This window comes from Belonocnema kinseyi, chromosome 2 (assembly GCF_010883055.1).
Source record: "Belonocnema kinseyi isolate 2016_QV_RU_SX_M_011 chromosome 2, B_treatae_v1, whole genome shotgun sequence".
Lineage (NCBI taxonomy): Eukaryota > Metazoa > Arthropoda > Insecta > Hymenoptera > Cynipidae > Belonocnema > Belonocnema kinseyi.
In genome coordinates, this window is record NC_046658.1 from 85,805,106 (window position 1) to 85,825,708 (window position 20,603).

The 20,603-nt window shown below is 30.5% G+C and overlaps 5 protein-coding genes across 5 annotated transcripts; all 5 read right to left on the minus strand.

The window, feature by feature from the left end:
* Positions 1-4,924: 4,924 nt before the first annotated feature.
* On the minus strand, positions 4,925-6,529 carry LOC117182848 (zinc finger protein 431-like). The gene is made up of 3 exons (XM_033375958.1): positions 6,466-6,529; positions 5,693-5,830; positions 4,925-5,611 (listed from the first exon to the last, which is right to left on the minus strand). The coding sequence occupies exons 1-3, from the start codon at positions 6,527-6,529 to the stop codon at positions 5,103-5,105; spliced, it is 711 nt and encodes a 236-aa protein (XP_033231849.1). The 3' UTR covers positions 4,925-5,102.
* Positions 6,530-8,889: 2,360 nt separating this feature from the next.
* LOC117167701 (zinc finger protein 26-like) lies at positions 8,890-10,339 on the minus strand. The gene is made up of 2 exons (XM_033352832.1): positions 10,161-10,339; positions 8,890-10,078 (listed from the first exon to the last, which is right to left on the minus strand). The coding sequence occupies exons 1-2, from the start codon at positions 10,306-10,308 to the stop codon at positions 9,513-9,515; spliced, it is 714 nt and encodes a 237-aa protein (XP_033208723.1). The 5' UTR covers positions 10,309-10,339; the 3' UTR covers positions 8,890-9,512.
* Positions 10,340-12,008: 1,669 nt separating this feature from the next.
* LOC117168344 (zinc finger protein 678-like) lies at positions 12,009-12,749 on the minus strand. The gene is made up of 2 exons (XM_033353923.1): positions 12,589-12,749; positions 12,009-12,506 (listed from the first exon to the last, which is right to left on the minus strand). The coding sequence occupies exons 1-2, from the start codon at positions 12,647-12,649 to the stop codon at positions 12,037-12,039; spliced, it is 531 nt and encodes a 176-aa protein (XP_033209814.1). The 5' UTR covers positions 12,650-12,749; the 3' UTR covers positions 12,009-12,036.
* Positions 12,750-14,388: 1,639 nt separating this feature from the next.
* LOC117167767 (zinc finger protein 761-like) lies at positions 14,389-15,566 on the minus strand. The gene is made up of 2 exons (XM_033352935.1): positions 15,381-15,566; positions 14,389-15,298 (listed from the first exon to the last, which is right to left on the minus strand). The coding sequence occupies exons 1-2, from the start codon at positions 15,496-15,498 to the stop codon at positions 14,784-14,786; spliced, it is 633 nt and encodes a 210-aa protein (XP_033208826.1). The 5' UTR covers positions 15,499-15,566; the 3' UTR covers positions 14,389-14,783.
* Positions 15,567-19,242: 3,676 nt separating this feature from the next.
* LOC117167816 (zinc finger protein 436-like) lies at positions 19,243-20,511 on the minus strand. Its single transcript, XM_033353017.1, has 2 exons — positions 20,334-20,511; positions 19,243-20,252 (listed from the first exon to the last, which is right to left on the minus strand). Exons 1-2 carry the CDS (start codon positions 20,503-20,505, stop codon positions 19,369-19,371), a joined length of 1,056 nt encoding a protein of 351 aa, XP_033208908.1. The 5' UTR covers positions 20,506-20,511; the 3' UTR covers positions 19,243-19,368.
* Between the last annotated feature and the right edge of the window lie 92 nt (positions 20,512-20,603).

Consider the following 20,603-nt stretch of genomic DNA (forward strand, 5'->3'; position numbering starts at 1 on the left):
CTATACTATATCTTCTCACAATAAAATTCGAATTATTTTACCCTCATTTACGCCTTTATTAAATTAGCAATCGTGTTAAATTTCTAGGACATACACTTTATTTTCTCCTAAGATCCTTTGTGTGTTTCATCTAAACTTATACTTAGAGGTTTTTTTATTTCAATTACGAACTCAAACTGGAATAAATTTTGCATAAGATTGAAAATCAAATTATAATTACAACGCATAAGAGGGTTATTTTTCAACTCTGTTCAGGCTAACTGCTAAAGCGACTGAAATTCAGCGCAGACACGCTTGGCTATTTTTATTCGTATCTCGAGTAACCGTAAACCCTTATTAAAGTGTTATTGGCTTAAATTAAAAATCAGGGACAAATTAAATTTTTTTAGACAGATTTTGTTTGAAAATCAGAGAAAAAATCACTTACAGCTTTCCAGTGTTCTCTTTTATCTTATTCTACATCGACTCAGTAAGCCAATAAACTAGAAGAAGTTTCACTCTGATCTCAACGAACAATACCAGTAAGTCATTCCCCACCCCAACATCGCCAGCCAATGATAAGTTGGTGCGTAAAAAGAAGAAATAGGGAACTGTGAGGATTCAATTCACTCCATCTCTAATCATCGGGTATATATAAAAACAAGCAAAACCTCAGCGAATGCATAATAGGCATAAAACGAAAGAAGATTATTGAGCTAACTGTTGGAATGAAGAAAGAAGTTTTGGAGTTACTTGCTAAAGGCGTTAGTCAACGAAAAGTAGCTGAAAACTGGATCTAGATTCTAAGAGCATTGAATAAAAACTGCAGCAGTAAAAGAAAAGAAATATTACCTAAAACTAAAAATTAACAGATTAAGGTTGTATGTCAAAAATCAATCTCTGGTTGAATTTTTTGAAAAAGAGCTATATTTAAATGAAAAACTGATTTATATGCTAAATTAATTTCAAATTTTTTAACCATACCGATGCGGAGATAATTAATGTCAAAGTTGACTACTTTAACATGTAGTTCATAAATAGTGCATAGGCACTCTTCACATTTTAATTTATAGTAATTAAACGCTCTGGTAGAGAAATTAAAAAAATGTCGGTATTAGTGCTGCTTGAAAATACAAATTTAAAAAAATATATATCAAGTTTTCCCACCGTGTAGTTTCACAGATAATTCAATGAAAAACATTAAAATTTTAGTCACTTTCAAAACGATAAACGTAACAGTATCGCATTGTAGCAACACTGTTTCCTCTCTCCAGTTTATCTGCTGTACGAAGCTATTCAAACGCACATGACAGTTGACCAGCCGTGGTTAGTTTTTAATTGCGACGTTGCACGATCTACGAATCTGCCGCTGGCATAGTAGTGGTAACTATACGAATTCACACTTCCTACGCATTCTAAGCCAGTGGCTCACTGAAATCTTCACCATGCGGGTCTGTGAATTTTTTTCAATGTAGTATGGCTTGACGGCGTCCCACGGAACTCTACTATTTGTACGGGGATGGGATTTACATACAACCTTAATAATTTGATATTGAACTTTTTCGGTCAATTTCGTTCTATGAATATTCCATTCAGTGGATCTATGCTCTAAACAAAAACTACAGAAATAACAGAAAAGCTTGGTACAGGCAATTCCAAGCAACAAAATTAATGTTTGAATTCTCTGTGGAGACCCAGCAGCACCTGATTTAAAGGTAGCAGAAGAATGGCAGTCAAAACTGATGAACTTAGTAAAGGATTACGCACCTGAAGATCAATTCAACGCTAATGAATTCTTATTACTTTATCGACAAATACCAATAAAAAGCTTAAAAATGGAAGGTTAACTGTGATTGCTTGCTCCAGTTCTACTGGCGAAAAATTGAATCCTTTAGTCATCGCACGTGCTGATTTATTTTCTGATAGATATTCGAAATGATGTACTCTCAGTTGACGAAAACATGAATATCCATGCTGAGTTGATTCTTCGTGAAGAAATACTTACTACACGTGAGTAGATTTTAGAATGTATTTTTCAGCAAAATTAAAAATCTTATGCCGAGTGTCATGATAGTGACAACTATGAATCAAAAATTGACAACAGAAGACCAGTGCCAACTCATTAAAAAGTTCTTTAATATTTAGCTCAACATCTGAGGTACTTTTGCAGTCACCAGTCTGAGATAATGGACAGTTCGCTTGGAATGCAAAGTAACATCGAGGAACATTTCTTCCCTGCAGCAGTTACCAAGCAAAGAAAAATTAGTCACTTTTTGCCATCTCTAAAGAAGGAAGTAGTTGGAGATTTCAGATTGAATTTCCCATCCATTTTCTTTCATTTGATACATATCGGCTCATTTTAGGGCAACCAATTATTTCTTAAGAAGATCTTGCGTTTTTTATTTATTTTACATCCACAAAAATTGCGAGTAAATTTCGATTTGACTGCTGCGTGTTTAAAATGTTTCAGTCTAATGAAAGAATGTAACTGACAAGAGGAGTGCGCGTAACGGGAAACACGGATCTTAATCATCTTTTGTGAGCGAAGAGGGCTTAACATATGTTAAAAAAGTACCAAGTGTTTTATAAGATACAAGGCTGGTTACGGGAAAAAATTGTTGAACGCAATCCTTTTGGAATAACTGCCAGTCGAATTGATGAGCATTGAACATACTCTTTAGCCTAGAATCTATACCATTATTCTATCGCAGTTGGCGATATTAATTAGTGATTTTCATAAGAAGTAATGTAAGGTATACAAGGATTTCATGCGATGTAAAAAATAGTTTTCTCTATTTATTACTTGCTTACTTGAGATGTTATAAAATTATGAGTTTCTTCAATCAATATTAGAAATTTCTTTAAGTTTAATGTTTCCTGTACATAATTATTATTTCGGATGGCGCAAAATAATATATTATGCCAAGTTAAATTTCTGAATCGCTTTATGCTAGGAAAAATCGGAAATACATTGTGGTTTGTCTTTCTAGTGTTTTTGCCGTTTATGCTAACTTAAAGCACTGATCGCAGTATACCTGCAAGAACATTGGTCGCATTTATGTTATGTTTTCGATGTCTTTGAGTGCTGCAAAATGATGTGTCTTGACAAGCCATTTTTCTGGTCCGTGTTAAATCCGCAAAAATCGCAAATAAATTGTGGTGTGGAACATGTGTCTTTAAAACGTTTATGTCGATTTAAACCACTTGTCGAACGATAACTTCGCGAACATTTGTCGCATCTATGCCCTGTTTTCGACGCCTTTGAGTGCCGTGAAGTGGTATGTCTTGACAAGTTACATTTATGATTCACTGTATGTTCACAAAAATTGCAAATAAACTGTGGTTTGTCTGCTGTGTGTTTTAAACGTTTATGTTGATATAAGGAACTAAGCACATAATAACTGCGAGAGCATCGGTCGCATTAATGCCCTACTTTCCATGTCTTTGAGTGATGTGAAGTGATATGTGCTACCAATCTACCTTTTACATGCGCTTAATACCCGCAATAATCGCAAATAAAACGCAGTTTATCTGCTGTGTATTTTAAACGTTTATGTTGATTTAACGAACTGAACGCAGAATAATTGCAAAAACATTGGTCACATTTATGCCTTATTTTCGATGTCTGTGAGTGCCGTAAAGTGATGTGTGTTGACAAGTTACTTTTCTGGTCCGCTTTGTGGCCACAAAAGTCACAAATAAATTGTGGTTCAACTGCTCCGCGTTTTAGACGTTTATGATTACAGAAAGAATTGATTGTGGCATAACTACGAGAACATCGCTCGCATTTAAGCCTTGTTTTCGATGTTTTTGAGTACCGTGAAGTGGTGTGTGTTGACAAGCTACTTTTCTGATGCGTGCGTTTCACATGAGCATTCATCTGACCTTTCTGTTAAAATCGTTTATCGCAAAATTTACATTTGAACTGTGGCATGACGTAGCGTTCAAAATTTGTATGGGCGTACAAATTCTCTTTCCGTTTATACATGTAAGCAGAATTTTCATATTTGTACTTATTTTTCTGTTCCTGTTGTTATTCCTGAATTGTCTTCCTATTTAGACTCCACAGTTTTTTTTCAGCATCAGAATTATCAGTTTCTTCTATACCCATGGTATAACATTGCGGCTTATCTTCTTTCTTATATTTTGTACCTGTAGTGTCGTCGTGTGGAAATATAACAAAATTTATTTTGCAACTTCTTACTTCGCAGCTAATTTAAGATAATTGAATAAGAAATGTGATGATACCTTCTATAATTTCTTCCTTAATTTCCAAAGTTTCGTCATTGCTATATTCGAAGTAAAGTGAGTAAAATCAGTTTCATTGTTTTTAGATAGTAGATTTCGATGATGTTCTAAAATTGTTTTAAACTGCTTTTTCGGATTTTCATATTCACCGGATGGTATTATTCTTGTTTTGTCCGAAGCACTTTTTAATTTCTCTGGAAAAATTACGAAAATGTGGATCAGATTTTTCCATTAGTTGAATAATTGATCATTGTCCTATAATAGAACCTTATATAAATACTAAATCTGTATAAACTGACGGTATATTTTATTTACTATTTTAACTTCATTTTGATGCTTCATATAATTATATCTCGGGAATTCCATTTTATGATTTGTACAGATTTGAAAAAATAAGCTTATCATAACGCATAAATGGTCATTTATTATATCTGAAACACATGTACAATCATTTTATTTATTGATGACACGAGCATTTCCTAAGATAAACTACGGAAATGAAATCATTTTACACTATTCTTTCTAAGGAACAGAAAATATATTTGTTATTTTATGATTCAGTAGCAAAACTAGCTAGTAAATTAGAAAGAAAATGATGAAATCGTAAAATAACACATTCCGCATTTAAGAAAAGTAATTCAGGAAAACGTTCAAGGAGAGTAAATTTACTCTTCTGTTAAAGTAAAATAAAGTATAATAAAATAGAGTATTATGTATTAGTTTTTACAAAAAGTAACTTAAGGTATATAACTATTTAAAGTAATGTAAAGGAAATTTTTCTTAGTTTATTACTGAATTACTTGAGATGTTGTGAGGTATGTTTTTCAATCAGTATCAGAAATTTCGTGAAGTTTAATGTTTCGTATTCATTATTCTTATTTCAGATGGCGTGACATAATGTGTTTTAACAAGCTACTTTTCTGATTCGTTTTGTGTTCACAATAGTCGCAAATGAAATGTGGTATGACTGATGCGTGTTCTAGACGCTTGTGCCGATTTAAACTGTTTAGCGAAAAATAACTTCGAGAACACATGTTGCATTCATGTCGCAATGCCGACTTATTTAAGTTTTTCTTGTGATGCACGTGATTTACATGGGTCTTCATGTGGAATTTTCGTTTAAATCGCTTGTCACAAAATTTACATCTGAACTGTGGCATAACGTCGCATTCCAATTTTTTATGAGTAACTAAACTGTGTTTCTTTTTATAGGTTCGGGCACACTTTTCGCATTTGTACTTCCTGTCCAGTTCCAGTTCTGATTCCTGAATTTTCTTTTCCTTACGGATCGGCAGTTGGTCAGTAGGAAAAATATCCTTTTTTATGTATACGCGCAATTTTGGCTCATAATTTTCAATACCTTTAGAAATGGTAGTCTCTTGATCTAAAATAGCAAAAAAAATTATTTCGAAATTTCCATATTACAGTTTTACTTAAGATATTTTATTTACAAATTTGGCTATACCATCAACATTTTCTTCCTTGATTTCCAAAGTGTCGTCAATGTTGTATTGAATTGCGCAAGCCAAATTATTTGGATTATTTTTTAATAGTAAATTGTGCTGTACTGCTTGGTCTGCTGAAAGAGCACCCCTTGGCTTCACTGAAAAAAAAATAAATAACGTGAATTAGAATATTTCAATAATTAAATACTTCATTATTATCCTGTTTATGTTTATTCGATCTGACAGATTCTCATATTAAAATTTACATTATTATAGATTCATTTTAGCCTTTATTGAACTTACAATGATACTAGAATTCTAGGTAATACACTTTTTTTAAAGTTCCTTTATATCTTCCATTTAAACTTACATTTAGATTATTGTATTTCATTAACAAACATAAGCTGCAATACATTTTGTATAGATTTGAAAATAAAAGATTAATTACAACGCCAAAGTGTTAATCTATTAATTCTGGATCCATATATAATAATTTTCTCTACTGATGACAAAATATTTCTTAACATAAACTACAGACACTTAATCGATTTACAAAATTTTTTAACAGTAAATTAAAAGTAAGTAAGGTCAAAAGGATCAATTTTGATTTCTCAAGCTCGACTGCCGAAAAACCGTCTGATTTTGAGAAGTGGTTTTCTGCAGTTTTCTTCTCCCCTAGCCGAATATCCATGCAAATACGAGTACTTCTAAGAATTTCGTATATAGCCGCGGGTTATAAATGGTTGTAATTAAATTCATAAAGTGATTCGAAGCCTACCTTAGTATATGTTACCCTTGCTAAGGGACTTGGATGACACTTTAGCAGCATAGTATAATTGGGAATGGTGGTCGACCATTTTGTCACCTAGTGCCGAAAACTCGAACTAGGAAGAGTAGGTATAATTTCACAGATCTTATAGAGTGAAAAAACACATTTTTATCAACCAAATTTTTTCACAACATCAACATAAATTATTTCACTTTTTCATGTAAGTTTAAATGCATTGTAAGCTCAAATAAACTTTATTTGATGTATGTAGCGAAAAATTTGACCCAGATTATTCAAAGAATATGAATAATGGAAGATTGGAATAGAGATACGAATTGTAACCTAACTTTTAGTTTAGATTTTAAAATAGTAAATATTTCATGTATAAATTAAGAAAAATTTACTTTCATTTTATTTTTGCTTCAAAATAAGTCCATTTAAGTTTATAACTGTTTATAATTGTTTTTTTAGAAAAGTATTTCTATCTAAAAATGTGTTTATTCACTATATACGATGTAAATTCCAACTAAAACCCTTAGTTTCCGATAAAGAGATACCTTTAGTATCCGATAAATAATTTTAACTCCACAAAAAAAATTTTCCAACACTTTGATGCACAAATTAAAATGCATCTTTAAAATCATATCTATTCTTTCTAGTTTGGAATTTTGTCATCATGCGGCGTATCGCAGGTGAACCATTCCCAACAGGGTTTTAATCCCAGTGCTACGGGACTTGAATAGACCAGTAGAATAAGACGACAATAATGAAAATCTGCTTACATTATTCTTATGTCCTGGAAGTGATCGCAGAACTTTTAATTCGTTTTTATGGGGAAGCGGTTTTTCGAAATTTCAACTTCTAACGTTCTCCGGTTACTTATTTTTCAACCTGGAAGATTCTGAGCTTGAAATTTCCGGAATTTATCCGTCCCGCACATTATGGGCACAATGGTGGCTCAAGAACGCTTTTCTTTCTTTAGAGGGCAACGATTCCCCCAATTTTATTCCAAATCTGAAAAAAGAAATTCCCTCATTTTCATTTCTTTTTATTTTTTGATTTTAACAGATGCCGGTTTTGAGTTAAAGTTTCCCATGTAAAATGCATGGAGAAAAATAACTTTTTTGATTTTTTGGAATAATTTTTTAGGGTTTGAAAAAATGTGACGGGAAAGTATGGGGACCTGTTGAAAATTATCCAACAAAGAATTTTATGTATCAGACATATGGGGTTAAAACCTCTAACACACTCTCAAGAGTACCTGAAAACTAACCTTAAAACAAAAACTGTAAATTCTTCATGAAATCGACCTTTTGAGCGCTGTATTCTCGTATTTTGTTATTCAAACTTATTACTATTGGTCTAGTGGCATATCTATTATAATTGGTTAATTAATTATTAATTATTTAAACAAATGAAATTTTTGTATGTATTTTTTAGAGAATGTATCCCCCCTCCTTAAAATTATTACTATTAGTCTAGTGGAATATTTAATAACATTGGTTTATTAATTTGTAATTGTTTAAACAAATGTAATTTGTTTGAATAATTATTTTTTGAACATTTTTTCCCCCTAAAAATCATCACTATTGGTCTAATGAAATATTAATTAACATTAGTTCATTTATTTTCAATAAATAATTTTGAATAATTTAGTTTCGAATTTTAAAAAAAATTATTACTTTAGGTCTAGTGGAATATTTATCAGTAATAATTAATTACTGATTAATAATTAATTTACCAGTTGGTAAATATTCCACTGAAAAAATATTGATAATTTTTATTTTAAAAATATTTCCACTAATTCCATTTGTTTACACAATTGAAAATGAATGAACTAATGTTAATAAATATTCCACTAGACCAATAGTAATCATTTTTAAGGAAAATAATAATTTTCGAACAAAATTGTTTAAACAAATTCCATTTGTTTAAATAATAAACAATTAATGAACGAATATTAATAAATATTCCACTAGACTAATAGTAATAATTTTAAGGGCGAAAACGAATTTTCGAAAAAAAAATTATTTAAGCAAATTCCATTTGTTTAAATGATTAAAGTTAATTAACCAACGATAATAAATATTCTACTGGACCAATATTAATAATTTTAAGTAAAAAAGGACGAGAATAATTTGTTCAAAATGTGGATTTCATGAAGAATTGACATTTTTTATTTAAAGGGATTTTTCAGGTAATAGTGGGGGTGTATTAGGGGTGTCAAACCCATATGTCTGATAGATGAAATTCTTCGTCAAATAATTGTCTACACTCTACAGGCCCCTATACTTTCCCGTCCCATTATTTCAAACCCTACAAAATTATTCCAAAAACTCAATATTCCAAAAACTCAATTAAGTAATTTTTGCTCATGCATTTTAGATGGGAAACTTCAAGTCAAAACCGGCACCTGTTAAAATAAAATAATAAAATAATACAAAATTAGGGAATTTCTTGTCTCGGATTTGGAATAAAATGGGGGGATCGTTGCCCTCTTGCATGCCAAAAAAATTTGCCATGCATTTTTGGACCACCCTAATGGGCCCTCCTTTTTTGTATGTCCAGGAGCATGAGGACAGCTATTCTTTTTGGTATGCTTTTATTTGAAAAGTTTTATTTAAAAAAATTTTGCTTATAAAAATAACAATGGTAAACTTCATAAATATTTTTAAATAAAAGCGTACCAAAAAGATTTTTAGAGAATCTTTTAAAGAATTAATGAGGCCGACACTATAAAGATAAGATAAGAATTGTTACTTTTACATAAAGATAAAGAAAAAACATAAAAATTTAAAGAAGTATTGTTAAATAAACAATATTAACTCAAAATATTTTTTTCTAAACTTCATCTTTAGTTCCCTTCCCAAATTGGATACAATTAACAATGGACATATTAGTCTGAATTTATCAATAATTTTGAACAATGCTCATTTTTGAATTTCAGATAGCTTCAGTAGATCCTTGAGGTATACCAGAATGTATTTAATGCACAAAATATTTTGTTGTTTTAAATGATTACTATATTATTTTTAGAATTATGTTACGCCCGTAAACATTTTCTTTTGCATTTATTCTTTAATACCGACTTCTTTGAGTTTTTTCTTCTGATGCGCGCGATCCACGTGGCATGATATAATGTGTTTTGCCAAGTTGTGTTTTTGATTTATTTTACGTCCGCAAAAATCGCAAGTAAATTGTGGTTTGACTTTTGCGTGTTTTACACGTTTATGTAAATATAAACTTTCTGGCCAAGCGTAACTTCGAGAACATTCGTCGCAATTATGCCTAGTTTTCGATGACTTTAAATTAGGTTTTAAATGCGTGTAACGCATGTGACGAGTCATGTGACTTTTCTGTTTAAATCGCTTGTTGCAGTATTTGCAACTGAACTGTGGCAAGACGTCGCCGCATTGGTATTTTTGATGAAATTTCAAATTTTGCTTTAAGGTATAGGTGCGCGCACACTTTTCGCATTTGAACTTCCTTTCCGGCTCCTGTTCTGATTCCTGAATTTTCTGCTCCTGATGGGTCGGCAGTTGGCTGCTAATATCGGAATTATGAGTTTCTTTGATATCTACGGTATACCATTGTGACTCATATTCTTTGTTGTATTGTTGTCCTGTAGTTTCGTCATCTGAAAATGCAACAATTTCTTATTTTGCAATTTTTTATTTCACAGTCAATTTAAGATATTTGGATTAAAAATGTGGTCACACCTTCGATAATTTCTTCCTTGATTTCTACATTCTCGGTATTCTTATATTCAACTTCGCGAGTCAAATCCTCTTCATTATTTTCAAAAAGTCGATTTCGGTGTTCCCTCTGTTGTTCTGTGTGATATGCCCTGTATTCTCCTGTTGTCATTAATCTTCTTTTGTTCCAATCACTTTTTGATTTATCTGAAAAAAGCACAAAAATGTGAATTAGAATTTTTCAATAATGGATTAATTTATCATTATCCTAAAGTTAAACATTACATAATCCTTCTGTTTCATGTTTCCAAGATTTTCCAGTTCTTGGCAATGAAATTGGCATTATTATATCTTTATTTAAATTTATGGTGTTACGATTATAGAACATACTTTGCATGTAAGAGCTGTTATTTACAATAAATATAACTGTGTGACCTGATCCTCAGAAATGATATTTAAGGTTTAATAAGTTTGGTGCCTCATGAAACCCTTTTTTTCAGATTTTCTAAAACCATGAATCGGAAATACCTTTCTATTGGTGAGAAAATAATCCCATATTATTGACAAATTTAAAAACTTGCAATTTATACAATTTCAACGATATCATTTTGTACAATGCAGAGAAATCTTCATCAAGGTTCCATGTGACCCTAGAATTTTGTTCGTTACGAAAAAATAAGTTTAAGGTGAATTTTGCACCCTTTTATTGAAATTTCATGATAAGTTTGGGATTTAAAATATAACAATTAAAAATAAGTAAAAAAAAAACGTTCTGAGGGTTGCATGTAGATATTGGAGACATAATGTCAAATATAACCAATGGCCCATATAATTAAATTATATTTCGGTTATTCTACTTCATTTACAAAAGGACCTAATACTACATTTTGTACAGATTTGAAAATCAAATAATAATCACCGCGCATAAATATTATTTTATTAACTCTCTAACAAGTATATAATAATTTTCTTTACTAATCTCAAAAATAATTCTTAAAATAAAATATGGAAACGAAATCAGTTACCAAGATTCTTTAAAATTAAATAAAAATACTTTCTTCTTTGTAGTACTAACTCTTGCTATTGTGCATCGAGTATAAATATTTTTATAAGGAACGGGAAATACTTTATTCTATGATTAAGTGATAACATTTGATAGGAGATCAGAGAGCAACTGGTATAATATCCATAACTATCTTATACCTACTTTTTACGACAACAAAAATATATAATAATAAATTCTATAAACTTAGGGAGAATAATTTACGTTGCATTTTGTGGAGAGTAAGTTTACTGTTTAAAAACATTTGTGCCTTAACCGGCACACTTCCTGCATGGAAGGTAAAAGGCACACTGGGTCAGATAGACCCATCACCAACTTTGAGTGCTTACTACAACCAGAGAATGCATTGTTTCTGGCTGTAAAAAACATCTATTTTGTTCAAGGCCTTAAAATTAACAGCGAATATTTTTCGAATAGATATACATAAGTTAAAATAGCTTATAAAAAGTCAAATCGGAAGACTAAGTTAAAAATTCTGATGTTTTTGCACAAAATCAGATAACTTCTCCGATTTTTATTATTTTTGCGTCGAAATTAAACAGCTTACTCTTGAAATAATGCACTTTCACATAAAAATAAATGTAATAATGTACGCTTTAAAAAAGGTACTAAGTAAAAAAAATTGTTTTTGTTTTTGAAAAGAAAATGAAATTACGTTTTTCATCATTTTGCTTATTCTATGCCCTTTTTTGGCATTTAAATGATAGATAATGTGCAAAAAAAATTTTGGTTTATCTAGACCGGTAATATCGTTTAAGAGTAAAAACTAAAATCGGGCATTATATATTCTTTTTCACAAAAAGTAGCTTAATATATACAAGCATTTAGTATAACGGTTTAAAGATAATATAAGTTTAAATGGCGTTTAGTAATATGTCCTGACAAGGTAGCTTTTCGATTCGATTTATATTCGCAAAAATTGCAAGACAATTGCGGCATGACTGCTGCGTGCTTAAAACGTTTATGTCGAGTCAAATCATAAAACCAATTGTAACTTCGAAGACATCTGTCGCATTTGTGCTTTAATATCGATCTATTTGAGCTTATCTTGTGATTCACCCGATCTATATGGGTCTTCAGGCTTCTATTCTCTTTAAATCTTTGGCCGCAAAATTTGCAACTGAATTGTGGTCCCATATAACATTCGAATTTTTGATGGTGGATTAAAGTCTTTTTCCATTTATAGTTTCGGGCACACTTTTTGCATTTGTACGTCTTCTCGGGTTGTGTTTCCGTTTCGTTTACATCTATGGTACAACAGTTCGACTCATCTTGTTGGTTATAATTTCGCCTTGTAGTCTCCTGATCTGCAAATGTAAAAAACTGTGTTTTAAATCTTGTTATTTTAAAGTTTTACTTAAAATAATTTTACTTCAAATGTGGTAATACCTTCGAAAATTTCTTCTTTAACTTCCAAAGCTTCATCATTGCTATATACAATTTCGATCATTTTTTCTTGGACTTCCAAAGTTTCGCTGTTAATATATTTAATTTCGTAAGCAAAATCCGTGTCCTCATTTTTTAATAGTAGATTCTAATTTTTTTATGGTGTTCCAAAATATATGATTCATGTTCCTCTACTGATATTATTCTTATTGGTTGCGAACCATTACTTGAGTTCTCTGAAAAGAATCACAGAAATGTGAATTAGAATTTTGCATCAGTTGAATAATTGCTCACTATCCTATAAATAATCCTTATAGAAACCTTATGTTTTATGATTCTAAGATTTTTCAATTCGAAACTCTGAAATTTTAATTATTTTATTTAAATCTTCATTTAAACTTATGGTTTTACAATTCAAGGTCGTACACTTCATTTTCTCTTTTGAAATAATTAAAATGTTTCATACATATACATGTCGAATATTTTTTTTTATTGACAACAGGATCCTCCACCATATTTTGTACAGATTTCAAAAATAAATAAAATAGCTTGGACAATGGTAAACTGTAAATGATACATTCTGCTTAGCAAATAAACACAATATATAATAACAATTCCAACATTCAAGAAACTTAATTCATTTCAACTTCGATAAGGAGTACATTTATTTTTTCAGAAGTTTTAAAAAGTAAAATAGAGCATTTTTTGTTTTTTTATGAATCGGCACTTTTTCTTAAGAGACTTGTGGTCTCTCTATCTGAAAGTTCAAAAAAAAATATTATGTAATTTTTATTTCAGATATCTTCATTATAAATATTATGATACCTTTGATTATTTCTTTCTGAATTGCCAAAGTATCGCCATTGCTATATTCAATTGCTACATGGTATTCCCATTGGTGGTTTAAAAGATATTCCACTCTTAATCTTATTTTTATTCTTTCCCAATCACTCTTTGACATTGTTGCAAAAATCATAAAATTGTAAACTAAAATTTGACAGTTTCATTAAAGTTAACATTATTATATATTCATTTAAAATTTCACTTAAACTTAGGGTATTTCTAGGCCATAAACTCCATTTTCGTTTTTTACTTCATTTAAATATTTCATATACATACATTTCAGGTATTCTATTTTATTTACAAAGGTTTCCTGCACAATATTCACACACTATTTACTGATATCACCAACATTTTTTAACATAAATTATGAAAACGAAATCATTTCATAATACTCTTTAAGTGAAAGTGAAGCTACTTTCTTTATTTTATGAATTAATAGTAGTTAAAGTTGCTAAAGGATCGGAAAGAAAATATCTCGAAAAAATTTAAAACCCTAATACTTGTCATGCATGCTTCTTACTAAATAACCACAATGTATAATAAAAAAAGAAAAATATGAGACAAATAGGAACAATATTTGCCTGCTGACATTATTCTTGTTAGTTTTAAATCTCACCTTGAATCCCCTGAAAAATATCAAACAATTGTTATTTACCATTTTTCCTGGGTCGAATATTAATCATAATCCTATAATTAAACCATATATAAACCTTGCGGTTTATGTTAACAGGACTTTTCAGTTTCCTAAACTAAAATTGACATTATTATATATTTTTTTAAATCTGCATTTATCCTTATAATGCTGTTAGAATTCTATTCCATACACTTCATTTTCTCTTATAATTTTATTAAAATGTTTCATGCGCATACATTTAGGATGTTCTATTTTATTTTCAAAAGGATCCTGCACTACATTAGGTAGAGATTTGAAAATAAAAGACTAATTGGAGAGCATATTTGTTAATTTGTCTTTGGAACAAATATTTAATAATCTTCTTTACTTACATCAACAACATTTCTTAACTTAAATTACGAAAACCAAATCATTTTACAATATTCTTTATGAGGAATGGCAAATATTTTATGAATTAATAGTAACACTTGCCAACAGATCAGAAAGCAGATAGCGAGAAAATGGTAAAACCCCATACATTCTCATACCTACATTGCAAACAATCTCTATCAGAAACTGTCAATAAATTTATTAAAAGTTTATTTCATTTGTTTGAATGTGACTACACGAATTGCGACACTTCCATCAATTACGATATATATGATAAACCTTCAAAATTAAAATCGAGCATTATATAGTGCTTTTTTAAAAAAATAACATAAACTATAACGTAATTTTATAATTATTTTAGATGGCGTACAGAAATGTGTGCTGACAAGCAACTTTTCCGAGTCGTTTTATGCCCACATAAATCGCAAAACAATAATTGCGGTTTGACTCCTGCATGTTCCGAACGTTTATGACGACTTAAATTATTTCGGGAAGTGTAACTTCGAGAACATTCGTCGCAATTATGCCTTAATGATGCATTTGAATTTGGTTTCTGATGCACCTGAACTATATGTCTATTCACATTAGATTTTATCTTAAATCTTTTGTTGCAGAATTTACAACTGAATTGTGGAATAACGTTGCATTCAAATTTCTGATGAGCAATTAAACTTCTATTTCGTATATAGGTTCGAGCACACTTTTCGCATTTGTACTCCTTTTCCGACTTCTGTTCTGATTCCCAAATTTTCTGTTTTTTATGAATCGGCAATTTTTTAACAGAAAATTTTTCCGTTTCTTTTATACCTAAGGTAAAACATTTTGACTCATATTTTTTGTTATAATCTTGACCTGTAGCCTCTTGATCTGGAAATTCAACAAAATGTATTTTGAAATTTTATTTTATAGTTATAAGTATAAGGTAATTTGATTACAAATGTCGTTATACCTTCGTCAATTTCTTCCTTGATGTCCAAAGTTAAGTCATTGGTATATTCAGCTTCGCAAGTAGAATCCGTTTGCCTATTTTTATATAGCAGATTATGGTATTTCCTCTGGCGTTCCATATCTAGAAGATATGCTTGACATTTTCCTGCTGATACTTTTCTTGTTTTTCTCGAATCACTGTTTGATTTCCCTTAAAAAAATCACAAAAATGAAAATTAGAATTTTCTTTTGTTACATAATTGATCATTATCCTATTAGTGAACCTCACATAAACCTCCCGCAATATGTTTCCGAAATTTTCCAATTTTTCATACTAAAATTAGCATCATTATATTTTTATGTTAACCTTCATTTAAACTTATGGGTTACAATTTTTGGCCTATACACATCATCTTCTCTTTTATATCGAGTATATATCGCATTTATTAAAAATAAAAAATAAAATAATTATAACGCATAAATGTAATTTTATTCACTCTGACAGAAATGTATAATAATTTTCTTTACAGATGTCACCAACACTTCTCAACATAAATATATAAGGGAGTGGGGGGTCAAACTTATATAAAGTTTTAGTATGTTTTCTGATAACAAAATTCAATCATAACTTAATACGTTTCGTGAAATACTTAGACGAAGAAAAATCAGTTTGCTATAGTTCGAGAATTTTCACTTAATGTAGTAAAGCTCACCAAATTTTCTGTAGAGATTACAGAATTTTATAAATTCACGGGTATCTTCGGTAGAATTAATAGACCTTTTTATAGGATTTTAAACTTTGTATAAGATGTCAACTTCAAAGAAAAGTTTAATAAATGTTATAGAAAAAAAACGTAAATTTATATAAAATTACCGAATATTCTGCAAACGCTGCTGGGAAGTATTTATTTTTTACAGAAAACCTATGCTGTCCTATTTCTAACTAGAAATCCTGTAGTAGGGTTTTATGGACGGCCTCCTATAAGGACCGAAAAATACTTTCTTTATTTCATGAATTTGTAGTAGCACTTGCTAGTAGATAAAAAAATAGCAATGAAAATGTTCGAAAAATTCATATCTTCTTAAATAAACATTATGTATATCATAACAATATATAGATTGTGACAAAGATCTAAGTCATCTTTACTTTTAAAAAAATCATGGGTATTGACAAGATATATTTCCGATTCATTTGGTGGACACAATAATTATTATATTACAATCTTTTTAGATGCTGTAAAACAATATGCATTGAAAATTTCTGTTTCATGTTTACCTGACGTCTACAAAATTCGCAATTAAATTATGAATTGACTGCTGCGTGTTGATAAGAAGAGGTCGCGTGATGTGCGTCGCCGATTCGTTTGGGACTTCACACGGTGAAAATAAATGAAAATCCATTAAGCAAGTATTTTTTCTTTCGTTTCATTGAGCCTTAGTATTCTATATATCTGAGGACGACTTAATTTAAAAGAAAAAATACGCACGTAATAAATTTTCATTTTTTTTCACCCTGTGAAACCCCAATCCAATCAGTGACGCATATCTCTCGACATCTTCTTGTCACTGTAACTCAGATTTAGGTACACATCGATAGAGAGTGAATTTACTCTTTCGGAAGAATCAAAACATAAAATTGAGTAATAAGCAATCATTTTCATAAAACGTCAATTAAGTTATACATCCATTCAATGTAATTGAATAAAGATTTGTCTCAAATGAGTACTGAATTACTTGAGACGTTGTTAAATAATGAACTTTTTAAAGAAATATTAGAAATTTCCGAAAGTATAATATTCACTGTACATTATTATTATTATTTTAGATGGCGTGAAGTAATGTGTGATGACAATTGTGCTTTCTGAACTGCTTTATGTCCACAATAATTGCAAATAAATTGTGGTTTAACTAATGCGTGTTTTAAAAGTTTATGTCGAATTAAACTTCTTCGCAAAGTATAAGTTCGCGAACATTTGTTGCAATGAAGTTTTGATTTTGATGTATGTGGGTGACGTGAATCAATGTGTTTTGACAAGCTACTTTTTAAATTCGTTTCAAATTCACAATAGTCGCAACTAAATTGTGATATAAATTCTGAGTGGACTGAACGTTTATGCTGATATAAAGCACTTAACCAAGTATAACTTTGTGAACATTTGTCACAATTATGCTTTGTTCTTGATGTCATTAAATGAGAAACAGTAATGTGAGTTGACAAGGTACTTTTATATTTCGAATTGTGACCACAATAGTCGCAAATAAATTGTGGTTTAAATTCTGAGTGTTCTATACGTTTATGCCGGTTTAAATTATTGCGCAAAGTGTAACTTTTGCAACACATGTTGCATTTATGTCTCAATTCCGGCTTTTTTGAGTTTATCTTGAGATGCACGCGATCTATATGACTCTTCAGGCTACTATTCACTGTAAATATTTTGCAGCAGAATTCACATGTAAACTGTGGCCCGACATCGCATTCGAATTTTTGATGATGTTTTAAAGTTCTTTTCAATTTATAGGTTCGGGCACACTTTTCGCATTTGTACTTCATTTCCCGTTCCTGTTCCAATTTCCAACTGTTCTGCTTTTCATGAGCCAGCAATTTTTTCTTAACAGACAAAGTATCCTTTTCATTTATCCATATGGTTCGATTTATAGTCTCTTGATCTAAAAATTTAAAATAATGTATTTTAAATATTTTTATTTTACAGTTTTACTTGAGATGATTTAAATACAAAAATTTGCATACCTTCTAAAATTTCTTGTTTGACCTCCAGAGTTTCATCACTGCTATATACAATTTCAGTAAAGTCAGTAAAATCCGTTTTATTATGTTTAAACGGTAGATTGCGGAGTTTCTTGTCGTGTTCTAAAATTGTTCTAAAAGTGGTCTTCTGGTATTCACATTCCGCTAACGGTATTATCCTTAGTTTGTCCCAATCTCTCTTCGCTTTCTCTGAAAAAAATCACATTAACATGAATTAGAATTCTGTATTAATTAAATAATTAATTATTAATATATAATTGAACCTTATATCAATCTTCCGTTTCTGGCTTCCAAGATTTTCCATTTTCTTCTTCTAAAATTAAAATCACTATACCTTCATATAAAGCCTCATTGGAACTTATACAATTTATTTTCTCTTTTAGGTTCATTTTAATGTTTCATATACATATATTTCAGGTATTCTATTTCATTCATTCATTCATTTACAAAAAGATTGTGCACTACATTTTGAACATATTTGAAAAAACTAGATCAATCACAAAACATAAATGGTCTCTAAACACAAACATATAATAATTTTACTTAATGATGACACTAAGATTACTTAATATTAAGTATGGCAACATACTTATTTTACAATAATCTTCAATTTGCAAGGAACGCAATATGTCTTTTTATTTTATGATCTTTATGACACCATGAAGATTAAATTTACTTTTACAAAACTTGAAAAAGTAAAACAGACTATTATATATTGGGCTTAAAAAAACTTAACTTAAGTTATACTTGCGACGTTGTGAAATAATGAGTTTCTTCAACCAAGATTACAAATTTTCTAGTGTTTAATGTTTTTGTAAGTTATTATTATTTTAGATGGCATGCAGTAATGTGTGTTGACAGGTCACTGCTCCCACTCGTAAAGTGACCACAATATTCGCAAATAAATTGTAGTTTATAGTCTGAGTGGTTAACGAGGTTATGCCGTCTCAAAATGCCGAGCATTTGTATCATTTGTGGAAATTTTTGACTTCGCAGATTGTTGCTAGAAAGTAACTTTGTGAACAAAGTTTCCAAGATGGACTGATGAGGGAAACCAGCTGAGTTCCCGAAACGTAATAGATTCGAATTTGCATTTCTAATCATTTGCAACTGTTAGTCTGGCAGATGACGTATTTATTAGATTGTCTTGCCTAAATTTATAAGATAAATAATGAGTTTTTGCAACTAATAATAGAAAATTTCCTACGCTCAATGTACGGTCTACGGTATTATTATTTCATTATTATTTTAGATGGCGTTTAGAGATGTGTACTGACAAGTTATATTTAAGATTTGCCTTATGTCCACAAATATCGCAAATAAATTGCGGTATGACTGCTGCGTGTTGTACACGTTTATGCCGAGTTAAACTATTTAGAAAATTGTAACTTCGCGAACACTTGTCGCAATAATGCTTTGCTTTCGGTGTCTGTAGATGCCGTGTAATAGTGTGTTTTGACAAGCTATCTTTCTGTTTCGTTTTAAATTTGCAGTAGCCGCAACTGAAATATGGTACGATCGACGCGTGTTTTAGACGCTTATGCCGAATTAAACCTTGAAGTGAAATGTAACTTCGTGAACATTTGTTACAAGTATGCTTTGTGTTCGATGTCTGAAAGTGAGAAGTATTAATGTGCGCTGATAAGTGACTTTTCCAATTTGCTTTAAAGCCACAATAGTCGCAAATTAATTGTGTTTCGCCATCTGAATGATGTTTACTTTTATGCCGACTTAAATTTCTGAGCAAAGAGTAACTTCGAGTACACGCATTGCATTTATGCCTCATTTGCAATTTCTTTGAGTTTGTGTTGTGATGCACGCGATCTACATGAGCCTTTAGGTTATTACTCCGATTAAAACTTTTTCCGCATGATTTACATATGAACTGTGGAGTGACCCCGCATAAGAATTTTCTATGGTGATTTAAAGTCTTTTTGTATTTATAGTTTCGGGCACACTTTTGACATTCGAACTTATTTTCACATTCCTGTTCTGATTTCTGAATTTTGTTCTTATTTTGAATCTGCAGTTTCCTGTTGAAAGCAAAATCATCAGTTTCTTTTATGCCTGGGATACACAATTTGGAATCATATTCTTTGTTATATTTTTGACCCGCAGCCGCTTCATCTGAAAATTTAACCAAATTTATTTGGAAACATATATAACACAGTTTTATCAAGACAATTTTCATTACAAATGTGGACATACGTTCGATATTTTCTTCCTTGATTTCCAAAGTTTCATCGCTGCTATATAAAATTTCAGTAAAGTCAGTAAAACCCGTTTCATTATTTTTAAATGGTAGATCGAGTAGTTCTTTGTCCTCTTCTAGAATTGTTCTAAAAGTGCTCTTCTGGTGTTTATATCCCCCTGACGGCATTGTTCTTGTTTTGTCCCAATCACTCTTAGATTTGTCTGAAAAAATTACATAAATGTGAATCATAATTTTTTATTAAATAATTGATCATTGTCCTATGA